The 17,783-nt window shown below is 32.8% G+C and overlaps 2 protein-coding genes across 2 annotated transcripts; one reads left to right on the top strand and one right to left on the bottom strand.

Moving 5' to 3' along the window:
* Positions 1-1,839: 1,839 nt before the first annotated feature.
* Positions 1,840-4,668, bottom strand: LOC112033575 (putative indole-3-acetic acid-amido synthetase GH3.9). The gene is made up of 4 exons (XM_024066351.2): positions 4,343-4,668; positions 4,129-4,230; positions 3,043-3,866; positions 1,840-2,592 (listed from the first exon to the last, which is right to left on the bottom strand). The coding sequence occupies exons 1-4, from the start codon at positions 4,630-4,632 to the stop codon at positions 2,009-2,011; spliced, it is 1,800 nt and encodes a 599-aa protein (XP_023922119.1). The 5' UTR covers positions 4,633-4,668; the 3' UTR covers positions 1,840-2,008.
* A 7,094-nt stretch (positions 4,669-11,762) lies between these two features.
* LOC112033578 (protein LOW PSII ACCUMULATION 1, chloroplastic) lies at positions 11,763-17,773 on the top strand. The gene is given in 9 exon segments (XM_065770282.1): positions 11,763-12,164; positions 13,306-13,409; positions 14,011-14,146; positions 14,582-14,663; positions 14,666-14,812; positions 15,026-15,183; positions 16,762-16,950; positions 17,188-17,288; positions 17,590-17,773. Coding segments are annotated over 9 exon segments (1,314 nt in total). The 5' UTR covers positions 11,763-11,927; the 3' UTR covers positions 17,750-17,773.
* The last annotated feature ends 10 nt before the right edge of the window (positions 17,774-17,783 follow it).

The raw sequence follows: 17,783 nt of genomic DNA on the forward strand, positions 1-17,783 counted from the left end.
AGGAGTTTGTCAACCCTATTCAGACTTTGAGCTCATGCCTATGCTCTTATTGTGCCAAAAAAGAAGACATGATGTAATTTTTAGTGATAAGATGCTTTCTCACTGTGTTACCTTTACTAATGTGACAATTATAAGTCATATGGTGCCTCTTATGATGGGAGATGAAGGCATGTCCTTTTATTTTTTTTTTTGTCTCTTGGCCTGAAAGTCATAGTTTTTTTCTTCTGTTATTTATTTATTTATTTATTTATAAGGGCTGAAAAGTTATGGCTTTTATGGTACTGAGAGGAAAAAATTGATCTCCAAATTAGTTTGAATAGAACTCTTCAAACTTCATTTATTTCTTTTTATTAGATGTGAATTTTGAAAATTTAACTATTGAATTGAATTTTTTTTATTATATCCTTCTTGCTTGCAAATTTCAAAAAAAATCAAAAATCAATACCTATGTCATCAATCTAATATTTAAATTTCAAATTTTTGTGTTCTAAAATTATGCATAAAAATAATTTTGTTGATTAAATAGTAAATAACATTCGATTTGAACAAAGTTTAACATGCATATTAAAAACATTAAAAAACATGTAATCTAATAATTAGATTTTCAAAATTCATATCCAATAAAAAGATATAAGAATTTGAAGGATTTTTCTTTAAACTAGTTAATATCGAGGTTAGCAAAATTGCGCACCTAATTTTGATTTCTAATTTCTATTTCACACTACATTTCTTCTAATAACATAACTAGAAGTCAAAAATCTTATGTGTAGTTCAACATTACGGCTTATTTCTTTCCATTAAAAAAAAAAAAATTTAAGGGTGATGACCGATAATGTTTCGCTTTAAATTGGTTTGGAACTATCTCTTCTAACTTACTAAAACACGAGACTATTAACGTATATTATTGGGTAGTGTTAACGGGCATCGCAAAGTACCCATTAAGAAACAATTTTTATGTCTATAAGGTTAACTTTTTGTCCAATTTTTGACCAATTTTATAGGGTGTAGAGTCAATAAAGCTAACTTTTTGAGTTTCACTTGTCATTTCATTATTATTTTCAGTCCTTTCATCAATTTATATCAATTTTTTATTCGATAGACCTCACAATAAATCATCTTTAACAGACATCTTACGGTAATCATTAACATTTCCTTATATTATTTAAATAAGCCTCATAATTTAAAATATATATATTATCATGTAATTAAAGTTGCACATAAATAATATCTTCAATTATGGCATATTGAGTTATAGGTTGATAACTCCAAACCTACATGGAGGTAAATGTTTTTCAGGAATTATACATATTAATGGTCTCCATTTAGATCCAAAACCATGTGGTGAGAAAAATAGAACGAGGGAAATGTGCACCCATTTTTGCGGGGTGCTTTTGCTTTGTCTTGTCAGACTATGAGACATGTTGAGTAATGACACAGCAGGTTATCCTGTTTCCCATGTTGCATAACAGCTGGCAACTTCAACTTCAACTCCATTGCTCGACACATGCATGCATCAGTCAGCTTTTAGCTGCGGCATTTATCCACACCAAACTCTATCATTTCCCCTGGCCCTTCGGTCCATGTGAATATGGTTCATCTATTATTCTATGCAATGACACAAATATCTTAATGTTTTCTTTCCTCTACTGCAAGTTATTCATTTAACTTATTAGCATTGTGGCATGAAATCTTATTTTAGAAGTAAACTAAAAATTACTATAGTTACGCCTAAATAGGAAACTCACACTAATTGTTTCTCATTAATCATTTTTTATTTACCACAAAAAACATCAATATGAAACGATGAACTAATACAAGTTCTTCAAAAACGCATATTATTCATTAAAAAAAACGCATATGAAATCGTTCTACATGCAAAGGTAGTGACCCCAACAATTTTATGATGCACCCCCTTTAAACTTCAAAATACAATTAGGAGGACTACAAAGAAATAAGGGAAAATTATTAGCCAACAAAGTCGTGATTCTTCTATGGCAAATCATTCTAATTAAATCCCCCACTTTGGATCCCTAGGACTAAAAAAAGAAGCTTTCACATGAGAATTAAGCAACTCAAGAGCCGCTATAGACTTGATGCACCTTGGTGTTTTATATTGGTTGATCGAGGCCCCTTGATTGATGAACAAGTCCATCAACTCCTCAAACGTACCTAGCTCCACCACTCGAATCTCAAGGGGCCCTATAGACTTATCAAACGTACGACATCTTCTGTATATGTAATCGAGCTCTTCTTCCACAGCAATGCAACATTCTTGTAGCACCTTGTCATCGAGTGCAATATTGGCCAAGTGGTCTGCCTTTGATGATCCATGAAATCGAATTTCCCAATACAATACATAATGTCCAGGCATAGTTGATGCATCCGCATAGCTAGTGTACTCCACGAGTAGAGCACTGTAAGGTTCTAGCAATTTCTTGGCCACAGTTATGCTCTTATGCAAATCCTCTTCGTTGGTTTTGTCATTGTCAATGCTGAGAAGGACATTTCTCCTGCATATGAATCGAAATTGTGGGGCTCGATTGTGAAAGCCGCTCACTTGTAGCACGTCACCAATACGATAACGATAGAGTCCTAATAAGACATGTACAAAAAGCTTAGCATTAATGACAATACGACACTAGTGGTCTCCACTGATGTATATATATTAGTGCATACATAGCATAATTGGTATGAGAAAAAAGTTTTGGTTAAGAATCTGTTTTTCTTTTTTCTTTTTTCTTTTTTTCTCTCTCTCTTTGTTATTGTATTGAAAAGGACTTTCATTTCAAGGGTAACAAACGTAAAGAATATTTTTCAACCTTAAAATGAAAGTAAGAAAAATAAGAATAAAAGCATTTGTCCCATTCTTCTACCCTTATGCTCCATCAATTAATTACACGTCCATTTTTTTCTTATAATATAATTATGAAAAAAAAAAGATACAAATTACAATATAGTTAGTAGTACATAAAGTATAACACATAGAATAAGATATACAATTTTTATTTGAAAAATCAAATGCATTTGTAAGTAAAGACTCACCAGCAAAGGTAGTGACCACCAATTCATAATAACAGCCAAGCCTAACTTGTGCCAGGTCAACAAGCTTATCATTGGGTACTTCATCTTCTTCACCTACGCTCATCAACATTGTCCCATTCTCTCCCAAGGGAATAAATTCAAAATAACCCATATTGGGCATGAGGGTAAATGCTGCATCAGAAGGGTCACATAAGGGTTTCAAGTTGACCCCAAAGAAACATTCTGATGAGGCATACATGGGTGACACCAATGGCAATTTCCCATCACTATAATACTCTAAGGCAGGTATATATTGTGCCATAGAGCCAGTTACCACAGCCTCAATGTACTTAGCCCTTGGCCAAAGTTGGCACAAAATTCCCTTCCATGGTACACGGCTACATATGTCCTCCATCTCATTAGCAAGACATGGGTTTGGTGATGAAAGCAAGATAGACATACATGAAAGGCATTGAAGGTCTGTGATCATGGGGTCTAGTTGGCCAGTGCGGATATCATTGCACAAACGAACCCAGTTGCGTTCAAGGAATGTGATGGCTCTGAGGAAAGCTGAGGCAAACACAGCTCCTAGCCTTAAGACTTGGTGGCGGTGGATTAGACCTGCTAGCATTTGACAATACATGCTTTGGCTACTATCTTCGCACAAAATGGCCTGGTCTGGGCTTGTGTAGTCATTGAAAGGGTCTTTTGCTCTGCACTTGAAGTGCTTGCTCTTGTAGTAGCTGGTGAGCACAGGTCTAGCTGGTAAACCACAAGGAGTGGACATTTCTGCCTTGATAAAGTAGAGGTACATGGCCTTGCCCTCGTCAAGACCAGGCACATACCTGGAATTAGAATGTCAATAACACATGCTTAATTAATTTGAACCAAGAAATATTCTTGTATGGCTAAAGAGACATCAGTTGTGTTTGTGTTGTAACTAAAAAAAAAACTTTAAATACAATCAAATTCAATGCAAGCTTTTGTGATTAAGGTTTTGTGATATGAAACGTGTTACTATGCACCAGCTAGAGAATACATGATTTTAAATGATAAATGATAAACTAAGTCATAACGTAAATTGGAATAAAGATAGAATTATCTAACCGATTCATGATTGGCATGATGAGGTTGTATAAAAATGTTTTCCTATCAAGATCTTCTGCAATGGAAGGCATCAACTTTGGCTCTCCAGCTGAAGTCCCTGAACTGCAAGTACCATGACACCAATTATTAATTTCCTCACAAAAAAAATTTACTATATGAAGATAACCCACAAGAAAAGAAGAAGAGGAGAATAAAATCAAAGAGAGAGAGAAACCTGGATAGCATTTCTGTTATAGGGTGACCAGTAATGAGAGAGGAGTCTTCACCATTGATAATTCTTTGGATATAAGGGCGAATACCCTTGTAAGTAATGACAGGGACATTTCGCTTGAACTCTAATATATTTTTTGAACCTTCCATATACTTAAAAAGATACTCAGTTTCACAATTTCGAGTTAAGATCTCTGTTAAGATGCTCTTTTGTACTTCATCAGCCTTCTCTGTAAGTCTCTCAATTTCCTTTAATGCCTCCTCACCTTTGTACTCCAATTTCTTCCCATCCATGCTATCAGATGAAGGCACTTTGAGTTTCAATGTTCTTCTCATGGACAAGTTTTAGAAGCCAAAGGGTTTATATAATGAGTTTGGCTAAGTAAAATGTCTCTGTTTGCCACCTCAGATATGGACCCTCACAAGCTTTTCTTGATTTGAAATCCATCCTTCACCATGTGGAGTAAAAACTGTGAAATTGATTTGTATGCAATTACTTCTTCATCTTTTTTTAGAAGGTGAATATATGTCTTTATTTTATCCAAACAACTTAACCACTATATTACAGCATCAGGATTTTCAGGTTAACTTTTTTCTTGCGTACGTAATACAGACAAGAGCACTCTAATGTGACATGCATTATATTAAAGATTATTGTCTTATTTGAATAATGTAATGTATGTGACTACAATGTGATTGTTTCCAATTAAGCTATTGATATCAAAATTACGTTCACTACACCAAAATAAGTCTATTACATCAAAGGTTAATACAACAAAATTAGTATAGTAGTATTAGACATAATATCACATCTAAAAATTAAAAATCATTGTAATAGTAACTTAAAAGTAGTAAATTATAACATTAATAATAGTTAGTTGCAATAATTTATAAATTTCAGCTACAATAGAAGCTTTAATATTAAATTGAATTTAGAAAATTTTTTGCAATAACTTAAATTAAAGAAATCATTGTAATAACTTGATACCAATTATTTTTCGATATATTACAATAGAAATTTCAAAGAGACGGCTTATTGCAACAAATTTAACATTACAATAATTAAATATCAATTATTTTATAATCTATTATAATGACGAACATGAAACTACAATGAATATATTATTACAATGATCTAATACAAATTATTTTTCACTCTATTGTAATAAAAAATATGAAACAATCATCTTTTCTTTTCTTTTTTCTTTTTTTTTTATGAGTAATAAAGATGTGTATTCAAAAAAAAAAAAAAAACTACCTCATGCAGAAAAACATAAGGCAAAGAAAAAAATTACAGAAAAATATGATAAAAAACAAAAAGAAAAGATACTATAATTACAAAGAAGGGAGCTAAAGAACATAAGAAGAGAGTCACTAAAGGTGAGTTCCCAAACTCTAGACCAATCAAAAAGGGAGCCACTAAAAGAAGCCAATAACTAATCATCGGAACTTTCCATGTTCTCAAACAATCATATTGATGATTGTTTCATTTTTCAATATGAAACAATCATTTATTACAATGAAGATACCATTGCAATAATTTGACCCAAATTATTTTTGTCAATTCTTTGTAATCTGTTGTAATAAAATTCGTGAAATAATAATATATTGCTACAAGATATTCAAAATAGTAAATTGTTTATTGCAACAGTAAATATATTATTACATCAAAATTATCATTAAAATATTTAAGATTTATTGCAACAAAAATTTTTTTAGCACAAATTTATTACCTCAAAATTTATTGCAACACTTCACATTTTTGTTATAATAAACATTTTTTGTTGTGATTATTGACACATTAAATGAAGATTGCACCCACAAAAATTAAAAAAAATAAATAAAAAAAATAGCCCTTTTTTTTATCCAAACAAACTTTAAAACTACGTTACAGCATCAGGATTTTTAGGGTAATTTTTTTTTTCTTGTATAAAACACAAGAAATGTACTCTAAAGCGACGTGCATTTAAAAATTATTTTCTTATGTGAATAATGTAAATTGTAATAGGAAGAGGGGTCTATAATGAAACATTATTGTAAAATTACAAAGTACAAACCATGAAACTTTATACATAGACCATTTGGTATTGATTCGATAGTTGCACAAGTAGAATTATATCATTTTATTTTTTTCTAAATTTGATATAATTTTGGAGAATGTGTGTCAAATAGTAATAGGCATATATATGTACACACTAGTGGACAATATTGAGATTGAAAGTATCTAGTTCTAGGGAAATTATTGTGTACTCCCGAAATATCATAAATGCATACTCCCTTCTTTCACATAAATGGTAGATCTCACTAAATTTAATTCATTGTGAGACCCACCATTCATGTGAGAGGAGGAAATGCGTATTTATGATACTCCGGAAGTATTTAATTATTTTCTTTGGTTCTATATGTATCATTAATTATCCACATAATAGAGGTTTTTGCTCCTTCCTTATCTCAGTGGGATAACAAAAACAAACCAAGAAAAACAAGCAGATAAAATCAAATCTTATTCTACTATCTGTTCCCTCTTTCAAAACAGAATGTGACATGTAACACACGCAGAGAAACCCTACTTACATTCCTTTCAATAGCAAAGTAGCTAATGCTTTACAAGCTGAACTGTGCACGCTACAAAGAACATTTAGAACACACAAAGCCAAAAATTTGCAGTCACAAAAGGTCATTCAATGTCCCCAATAACATAAAGTTATTCCCAAATACCATATTTATGGAACTAGATGGACTTACAAGGAATTTCATTTCCTTAATTATGTTGAATTCTATATGCATGGCTCAAGTGGACTGCCGACTGCCTTGCCTATAATGCATTAAAATCAAAAACAGTAATACAAGTCTACAATGCCATAATCGACATCTTTGCCATTCAGATGAGGTTGGTGCTCGTTGCATCTCTTTCAATCCTTTTGTACCTTATTATTTCAAGCATGTGAGAGTTAGCTTTATACGTTGTATCAATACGGAAGCTGTCCTCTTCGCCACGAGCCATGTGACAATTCAAGCAAAACAATAGCACTAGTGTAATGGAATTTCTCTTGCCATTCTTGGGAAGGTTGTGATAATGGAAGAGAAAGTTAAAATTACTACTGGACCTCATTTTTTCTCTATGACTAGGTGGAGCAGCACATCGCGTGCTATCACTCACATCATGTTGTCCGCCAATATCTCTATGGAAGTATTCACCTTATTACCAAATTTTCTATTAACTTATATACCAACATTAGAATCACTTCGACCCCTTATGTACAACCAGGTTATTAGAGGTTTGGACATAAGTAAATAACTCTCTTCTTTGAATTTAATCAATATTATTATTGTCGCCATAATAGTATAGACAACAACTTCTTCAGCAAAAAGAAGATGATATATATCATATAAAGCTTGAAAATAAATGGTAATTAAGAGCAATATTTGGCAAACCTTTCGAGAATATATCATGTGTGCGATATCTTTTTATGTAACGGGAATCATTCTCAGTGTATAGCATATTAAGGTGGGTAAGGGTTACATATATGGGGCCTAGTGAAAGTCATTATCTTTATAGAAAATTTTTCACATTGAAATGTGGTCTGATATCCAACTATCCTCTCGTGGCACTTTAAAGGGTTCTATATAGTTTTAAAGACCATATCCTTTTCTCTGATGAAATAAAGCCACACAAAATATTGACATGAAGAGCACTAACAACTAGCTATCACACTAGTGAGACAAAAAAAAAAGGACTAGGAGAAAAGCTTCCTATAGAGAATAATGCAAGGGCGAGAGTATTTCATTCAAGCAGCTTATAATGGAGGCCAACTTTTGGAAAGTGAAAAGGATAGGGTATGTCAAAATGAGACGTACAACCAGCTTTAACATGAAAAGTAGTCTCTTTTTTTTTTAGAAGTCCGGGTGTAATGACGTGTATATTTCCTGAATAAGTATAGCATATTGAGTATGCATATAGCTAGGCCATATAGCATAGCTGACACATTAATACACTTTCATCACTTCATTTCATGTCACATAGTGAGACATGCAATTTTGTTCTGTTGTTCCTAACCTAGCTAGCTTTGGTGCTTTAGCTTCACTTTTATTGAGATATATTTGCGTTGTGTTAATGGAATCCAATCTTTATGTCTATTCTCGAGTACGGATGTACATTTACTTCCCAGCTTTTAATTGAGTATACTCATGAATGAAGCAGATATCAAAACTAAAGTATGAGACAACTTTTTAATGGAGTTTATCTTGGATAATATGTACTAACAGAATGACAATGTATCATTGGAGATAATGTAAACAGATTCTATATATATAATCAATTTAATAATAATAAGTCTAGTAAAACCATGTTTTTTAAAACTATTTTCATAGTTAATATTATTTGTTATAAAAGTATAGTTATTTTTCTTAACAAGTAATGTCAAAGATGAACGAAGATAAAAGTACTGCGGCTCAATCTCAACAAAAAAATGTCAAATTCTAGTGAAAAATATTGCATCCTTAGTATTACCCTTTTATATAAAGACAAGTAATACGGTTGAACTAAAAGACTGAGAGAGTTTTTTCTGGGTTACAAAAAATTAAGTATTATAAAAATTCAAAACCGTTGTTCTGGTTTGCAATCTACATAGCCAAATAACACAATCACGTACCGAAAGTACATGTATAAACTACTACGCAAAGTAATCAACAATAAGCAGGAATCTAAATTTTCTGATCACGCAAGCGCACACGTCATTGAGAAATGATTTCAGCATGTCGGTAAGAAATCACGTAAATGTATTGAATCTTATTATTGCAAATATATATTTTCTTTGAAAATTATTATTGCATATATGTATAATTGTAATATGAACTTTTTTGTGCTTTTGCTATTTATATTCTTGAAGACTTTTTAACTTTTTACTAACATTTCAGTACTTAAAACCATGAGCTTTCTTGAGTAATATATATGCATGGTTGAAACTTGAAAGAGGATCAGTGGGGAACATCTATCATCTATGAAGTCCCAAATCACAAAAAGCAAAGGCCGGCCATAAAGATTTTTCAATGAATTGGTCCAATTGGATATGTACAGCCATGAGAACCATTCCGAAGCATTAATTTCAGTGACTTATATCTGAAAGCGAAACCACTCAAATAATATGACATAACAAGTAGTAAAGTTAAGTCAGGAAGAGCTAGCAGAAAAATAACTTGAAGCCTAGAACGAAGCTTGATTATATCAACGAACAAGGGTCCTGTTTTTTAAGAAAAATTTATAATCATATAATGAAACTTTTAGGGTTTTGGCAAAATAAAAAATAAAAAAGCTGCCTCCCATCACAATATATTATTACACAGGTTGAGATTAAATTATATTGGTATTTTGGCCATTTTACTTCACCCAATTATGTTTATCTCCACTGGATTACATTATCTCTTTATTATATCATTCATGCATACAATAATATCAAGATGATTAAAGATTAATAACTATCTCAATTATAAATATTAACTTTTCTGTATTTTAAAGTTAAATGAAAATTGGTTTTGGCCCCTTCCATCTCTACCAAACCCCATCCTTGCACTCCCAAACACTCTATAAAAGGGAAAGCATCAATTTAAGGCAAACCAAAAACAACAGGAGTTAAAACTATAGACAACTAAGAGTATAACAGCTGAAATTTGTCACTAGACACTTTTCTCTTCATCTCTATTCCTTAAGAATTTTCACTTTCTAAACCTCATAAGACCTACCTCACCCACTTTGAATCATAGAATTCCTCCCTAACACTACCACTTCTTAAGCATGTATTGATGAGAAGAACACTTGCTTAATTGACATACAAATGCACACAATTAATTGGACACTTTTTCTCTCCTTTCAACTACATTGAGTTTTCCCTCTTTTACCTTATAATTATTATGGAATAACTCCTTTGTATTATTGTTTCTCTATTTAATTTTTTTTATATACAAAATAGAAATTTTACTCTATCATAATCTTAATGTATATATGTATATAAGGCTCCATCTTGAAGATTTAAATCTCAACCCTTACCGTATTTTTATTGTACTGATTAGCTGCTAAATAAGTCATATATGTTGATTTGCAGTTGAGATTCTTTTGCGCTGACTTATTATTGCCTTGGGCCAATTTAAAAATTAGGTTAAGGGCCTTGTCGAGAGTAACTCTATCCCCAATTTGGGCCTTATGCTGGTTCTTTATTTTGAAGTAAGAAACACATTGGTAGCCCTTGGTTCCTTTACTTGCATGGGCCAACATTGAGTTCTGGGCTAAACTCCAAAATCTGTTCCAACACAACAACTCCCACAACAATGGTTCACCAAGTATAACCATGATCTTGATGTTTCAAATGAGGACATTTTAACTAGCATAATATATTGATTTGAGAGAACTTTCTTTTTCTTTTTTTTGGACATTATGATTATAAAGTTTGTTCAAAATTTGTGGGTCATACATGGGTTCACCCATGTTTATAAGCTATAACTTAGTTTAGTATCATAAGATAAAAAATTTAAAAATAAATAAATAAATAGATATCCGCGTACATATGTATATGTGTATATTTGAGCTTGTCTTGACTAATTTATCAATATTAAGATTCAACTCTCTAGGCAACAAATTTTTATTCCACCTTGAGTAAGTGTTATAAAATGAAAAATACTTTACTAACTAAATTGGGTGACACCTACATATTATTTTGTTCTATCTCTAAATGTATTTGAAACCATGGATATTAAGAGAGATGAGAAGCTATCATTTTGGTTCCGATAGAAAGAGTATGGGTTGGGTTCGGAGCATTTTGACTATTTTCAACCCAAACTAACCTATGTAGGTTGAGAAAATTTTAATCCAACCCAACTAAATGGTGGTTTAAAAACCAACCCAACATGTAAGAATCAAATTGGATTGGATTGTAGGGCCTAAATTAAAATTTTGGATTTTCATTCAAATATTTAAGCCTATTGTTTAATAAATAATTACAAATTAAACAATTAGGTGTAATATTACAATTTCATAAAAGCAAAGTTTCAAAATACCAAAATAATCAAACTAACAAACTCAAAATACATATTTTTTGTGGGTTCTCGTTAACCCAAATTGGTAAAATTCCTTGTCGTTATACAAATAAATTGCGTTCAAAATCCCGCTTACAATATAAACTAATTGGTGTTTGGCCTTTGGGTCTGGATTCTCAAAATAAAAAAATAAAATAAAACCTAATCAAGCCCATGAAAAAAAATCAATCTGTGATGTGAGATTGAGTCGAGTTAGGTTGGACCAAGTTCGTTGGATTGTTAGATTGAAAGTAACACCCTAAGTAGGAAGGTGAAGGTCCCTCCACAAGTAGGTTAATTGCTATGGTATCTGAAACGATTTCAACAGTGTGCTTGATAACTGTTGAAACGACATGCCGTTTATAAGAACGAGATCTGAACCGTCACTTCATACAGCCACGCACAAAATCACGGCCCAGATTTTATCTGCAGGAGATAAGGGCCCCACTGCAAAAGCTGTTCGGATAGATTGGCAACGGTAATCTGTGACTGTACCTTCTCTCTCTCTCTCTCTCTCTCTCTCAATGGCTGTGGCTACTCTTGCTCTTCACAGCCAATTGCTCAGCTTCTCAAACTCAAAAACAAGACCAAGACAAAAACCATGGCTTCCACACAAACCAAACTTTTTGAATTCTCAAACAAGAACCCATTTTTATTCCATTTCATGCTCTTCTTCTTCTACTTCAGAGTCCCCAGAAGCCAATGTAGAGACTGCTGAGTTCTATGTCAACTCGGGTCTCCAGCTCTTCTCCAAAGGACGGGTATGTCAACCAGTTTTCTTCTTTATTGTTTTTGCGAAATGGGTATGTTGGATTTTGCTGAATTATGTACAATTTATTTTTTGTTAATCATAGTCTGCCAAACTCATGTTCTGCAACCTGGGTTCTGATTTTGATGACAAATTTTCTTATAGGGCCTGTAGTGTTTCAATTATTTAGCTTGAATTGTGTTTCTCACACTTGAAAAGTTTGAGACTTTGAATTGGAGAGACGAGAGAAGGAGTGACTTTAGTTTTGCCCTTTGTTGGGAGCTTAAAATTTTGCTTTTGATATGTTTTTTGAGAATTATGTTTGTGAAAGAATCCAAATTTTGGTGCCATGTGATTGACTTTCAATTTTTGTGTTTCTATTAATCTTTACTTGGATTTTGTGTTATTAGTTTTATAAATAATTAAATACTTCCTGAGTTCCTGTATTCTCTTATGATATATTGAACAATTTAATGCAATGCACAATATATTTCTACTGTTTAGGGTTGCTACAATATCCTTTCACTGTTTTTTCATATATAAAATTATAGGAGATTTTTTCCCATTTCTTATAGAATTGACTCACGCTATATTTTCAACTGGAATATATGGAGAATCATAGCACCTCTATTTTCCGACCTAAACAATGATAAGCATCTAATTGTATCCATTTTATAAATTGATCTTTTGTTGTCCTGCCACCTCTATATCATCATTCTCCTGTTACCACTGCTCAATTTTTGGGAGTGATTCTTCCACCTATGGATTTTTATCTGACATAGAGATTAAAAGTTTAAATGCTTTGTACTTATCAAAAAAGTTTAAATGCTCTGCTAAGAAAACCTTTTGAATGCTTTTTTAGATACTTGTGCTCATATCATGGTTAATTACTTGCCTAAACAATATTTCCTTCTTCAGTATAACTTAATAGATGTTCAAGCTACATGTATCAAGAGGCTGTATTGTCCAAAAAAAAAAATTTCCCTACAGGACTAGTAACAACATGCCTTTGCATGATGTATTCTTTGCTTTTGTACATTAAGTAGGTATATTTGTTGTTATGACTATCTCTTTGTAGTGGAGATTTAGTCAGTCAACTCTTTATGCAATTATGTAAATGAATTTAATTTTGCACCCACGGCAATGGATTTCAGGTAAAAGATGCTCTTCTCCAGTTTGAAACAGCACTTAATTTGGATCCTAACCCACTGGAGGCCCAAGCTGCACTTTATAACAAAGCTTGCTGTCATGCCTACCGGTGAAATTTCATTTTTGTTTTCTTTTAGTCTCAACATTATTCAACTATGTTGAAGTTGCTTCTAAGGGGTTAAATGAATGGTCACTAGTGATCTCTAGTTCAAATGGCACATCCCCCTCACACAAGAATGGAGGGAGGGAGAGGTCATTGGTTCAAAACCCACTGCTGAATGTGTAACTTACCAATTTAAAAAAAAATAAAAAATAAAATAAAAGGGTGAAACAGATGATCAGCATAATTTAAATGAAATAATATGAACTATAGCTAAAGACATTAGGTTTAATGCTTCCTTGGAGTTACTTCCACAGAAGCCATATAGTGTAGCTTGTCTATCAGACTCCAAAGTAAGAATCTTCTTTCAAAAGAAGGCCTTGATTTAGTCACAGGTACTTGCATATGGTTATTAGTCAATCACATTCATCAGATTCAGTTTTCTCAATTTCCATGTATTCTTCTTAAAAAGAAATTACCAAGATAAAAAGCTACTAAAAGGTTTTGGTTTGTATCTTTCTATGAGGTTAATGTTTTAAAACTCAATTTTAAATATGTTACACATTGCTTAGAAAAGCTGATGGATCCTTTTTTTTTTTTTTTTGAGAAGAGGGGAAGGAAAAAAAGCTGCTGATTGTCTACGAACTGCATTGAGAGAGTATAACCTCAAATTTGGTACAATTCTGAATGATCCTGACTTGGCCTCCTTTAGAGCTTTGCCTGAATTCAAGGAATTGCAAGAAGAGGTTTTTCGATGAACTTTGGCTACTTTATTTCTACTACCCCACCCCCCCGCGTCTGGCACACATTGAGAGCATTTCTAGCCATCTTTAACCTTAGTGTTGTATAATTTGTTCATAGCCGGTCCCAAGCTCAGAAATAAGGAGGGTCACAGTAGGTTGAAGGTTAACATAAAATTTTTAGTCACTTTATTATGAATGGATTCAGTACAAATTTCTTTTGGAAAAACTAGTCTGTTGAGGATCTATACAGCCAACCCAAATTTTAGGACTAGGGCGTGGTTGTTGTATGCATACTTAGTTTTTCCTAACCACCTAAAAGTAGGAAGTGAGAATTTCTTGAATGGATTTTACCAATGATTGAACCCTCGCCATAATTCTTCCATCTATGGATTCAAATTCTTAGACATTATATCACATAATTATTTTTTATATTTACAGGCTAGGCTGGGTGGGGAAGATATAGGCTACGGTTTTCGAAGAGATCTCAAACTCATTAGTGAAGTCCAAGCACCATTCCGGGGGTTAGGAGATTCTTTTATGTGGCATTCTCTGCAGCCGCCGGAATATCATTGTTCTTTACTATTCCCAGGATATATCGTGCAATTAAAGGTGGTGATGATGCCCCTGATTTATGGGAAACTGCTGGAAATGCTGCCATTAATATCGGAGGTAAACATTAAGCCTTTACCTTCATACAAAGAGATTGATATTTGATTGAGATATGTGTGTGTGTGTGTGTGTGTGTGTGTGTGTATTGTCTTTGGTGAGTTAACCCAGGATATTTTGTTTAGAATAGTCATTAGTGCATTAGTATGATTGTTGAGCAAATATGTTACAACTTGCTTCTTAAAATGACTAAGCTTTTGAATCAGCATTCTACAGGTATCATTGTTCTTGTGGCATTGTTTCTCTGGGACAACAAGAAAGAGGAGGAACAACTTGCACAGATATCCCGAGATGAAACTCTATCAAGGTTGCCTTTGCGCCTTTCCACTAATCGAGTTGTTGAACTCATGCAGCTGCGAGACACTGTTAGGCCAGTTAGTATCAACACCTAATTTTGCTCATTTTGTTCATATCAAAATATTGGTTGCATTTTGCTTCACCTCTACTTTTAAACAAAGAAAGAACTTTTACGTGATATACAAATTGAACAGTTTCAGTTTTTGTCTGAAAATATCTTTTATTTTGTATTTTCATTAATATATTGTCATACTTTCCAGAGTGATATCATTGCAACATAAACTAATAGGTTTGTTTCAAATTAGTACTATTGTGTCATAGCTATAAATGTTGGTTTTTCAATATTTTAAAGCATCTCATGTGCTTGGAATATATAAGCTCAAGCCAAAAGCCACTTGTTTCATTCCAAATTTTTAGTATAGCCTACTCATTAACTGATAGTTAACTGTTCTTTAACTTGTAGAAAGTTTTTTTTAAATACAAAAACAAAGTTGATGAAGAGCTCCGAATTAGTTTGTTCTATAGCTTGTCTACAAGCTCTGGCGATAGGACAATAAGAAATATATATATATATATATATCTTAAGTAGGACAATAAGAAAGTTATCCTGGAACAAGTAGTTGAATGGACTGATTTTCATGCACCCAATGGAAATGAAGGCATAAAAAAGTTTAAATCCAATCCAAGTTGAGAGTTAGGAAATTCAGTAGAAGATGTTATTTAGGTTGAATGAATGCAAATAAGGGATGCTTATTGAATCAAGAAAATATAGAAAGAAGACATATAACTGAACTCAGCCTAAAAATACAGTATAGAGCACACTGCACATATAACTCCAACAGAAAAGAATCAAGGAATGACCACATGAGAGAGGATATAAAATCCTCTTTCTTGCCTTTGTTTTTGTCAATTTCTTCACCTAAGCCAGTTAGCATTCATGTCAAAATTTGTGTGCACTATTCTAAATTATTATTCATGCGCCAGTGTCATCAAAGTATTTCCTGAAATGTTGGTTGCATCTTGCTTCACATCTACTTGTTAAGTGAGGAACAAAAATTTATGCAATATACACATTGAACAATTTCAATTTTCTGAAAATCCATTATTCTGTATATTCATGAATATTTTGTCTTACTTCCCAAAGTGGTATCATTTGCAACAAAATCTAATAGGTTACATGTAAATTAAGACTGCATGTCATTGTATGATCACGCATGTTGGAAGCACCTAGGCTATTTCTGCCAGTGATATTTATTTTACATTCTTTCCACTTTTCCAAACTTTCTGATGAATTAACATCAAATGGGGCATATAGGCAGCAAGTCATACATGTGGAGAAAATAAAAGGAATAAGTAGATGTGCTCAAAAATTGCAAAACCTAGTGGGCTTTTCCATTAAAAGATTTCATCTAATACTTTCAACTAGAGTTTCGTGTATGTCCATCTCTTTATGTTCTATTGCTTTCCCTCTCTTTTTTTGTTTATATATTTTTATTATTATAATTTTTTCTTGCATTGAATAGATTCTTAGTGTATCTGTTAAGCATAATTTAAATATATGCTAATGTAACTCATATATACGTGTGCTTCCTTTTCTTTTCTGTATCTATGCTGTTTATGTCTTAAAATGTCAATGTTGTAAGGGTTGGATATAGGTTATTTTAGCAGGGGAAAAAGAGGCTGTTTCTTTGGCTATCCAGACGGCAGAGAGGTTCCGGACTGATCTCCTTAGACGAGGTGTTCTTTTAGTCCCTGTAATCTGGGGTCAAGGTACGGCACCACAAGTTGAGAAGAAAGGTTTTGGTGTCCCTCGAAAGGCAGCCGATGCTCTTCCTTCTATTGGGGTAAGATGCAAAGGCTCATATATAAAATTTCTGGCTGCAAGCATCCATAAAATCTTTTATTCCTTAGTTCTCATATCATCTGTCATGTGTATAGTTATGTTTATTTAATGTCTTACAAAAATAAATGTAAAGTGTAGGTTAGATAATGGGCTGTAGAACCATGCATATTTCAACCTTGTTTTCACATATTAAATTTTTGTTCTGTTCTTGACATTATATCTAATGGCACTATGGTAGGAAGATTTCGAGAAACGGGCTCAGTCTATAACTACAAGATCAAAGTTGAAAGCTGAAATTCGATTTAAGGCTGAGGTTGTATCGCCTGCAGAATGGGAAAGGTCACCTGCCACTCTATCTTGTCTGCATGCTTGTTTTGCCATCATTTAATGTTCCAAATGACAACAATTCTGTGCATTTCTTCATATAAGAGAAAAGAATGCTTCTCAATAATTTGTATGTTTATATTTAAGAAGTTTTTCTTTTTTAGCTTTTCCTAGGAGGCCAGTGGACATCCTTAAATGTTGTATTGCATCTACCATTGATCATATAAGCTAAAAATAAGCATAACTTATGCATTTTTTTTTCCCATCTAATGATTTTAATATATATAGACTGATGAATTTTTCAAAACTAGTCTAGGTGGATAAGGGATCAGCAGAAGTCTGAAGGAGTTACTCCCGGTGAGGACGTCTACATTATACTGCGCCTAGATGGTCGGGTCCGAAGATCAGGGAAGGTAAGTACTTTGGGAGGAAAAATTTTGTTGCATATCCCTGGATGGACCTTGACCCGATTTTAAGTGCCATCCATTTTTGGCTATAAATAAATTTTCA

Source organism: Quercus suber, unplaced genomic scaffold (assembly GCF_002906115.3).
Source record: "Quercus suber isolate HL8 unplaced genomic scaffold, Cork oak 2.0 scaffold_29, whole genome shotgun sequence".
Taxonomy (NCBI): domain Eukaryota; kingdom Viridiplantae; phylum Streptophyta; class Magnoliopsida; order Fagales; family Fagaceae; genus Quercus; species Quercus suber.

What these genes read in the sequence shown, in the direction of transcription:
- LOC112033575 (XM_024066351.2), bottom strand. Translation starts at nt 4,632, where the DNA reads ATGGATGGGAAGAAATTGGAGTACAAAGGTGAGGAGGCATTAAAGGAA. An exon ending in ATAACAGAAATGCTATCCAG is followed by an intron (nt 4,231 to 4,342) that starts GTTTCTCTCTCT and finishes TGGTACTTGCAG; the next exon opens with TTCAGGGACTTCAGCTGGAG. An exon ending in ATCATGCCAATCATGAATCG is followed by an intron (nt 3,867 to 4,128) that starts GTTAGATAATTC and finishes TTCTAATTCCAG; the next exon opens with GTATGTGCCTGGTCTTGACG.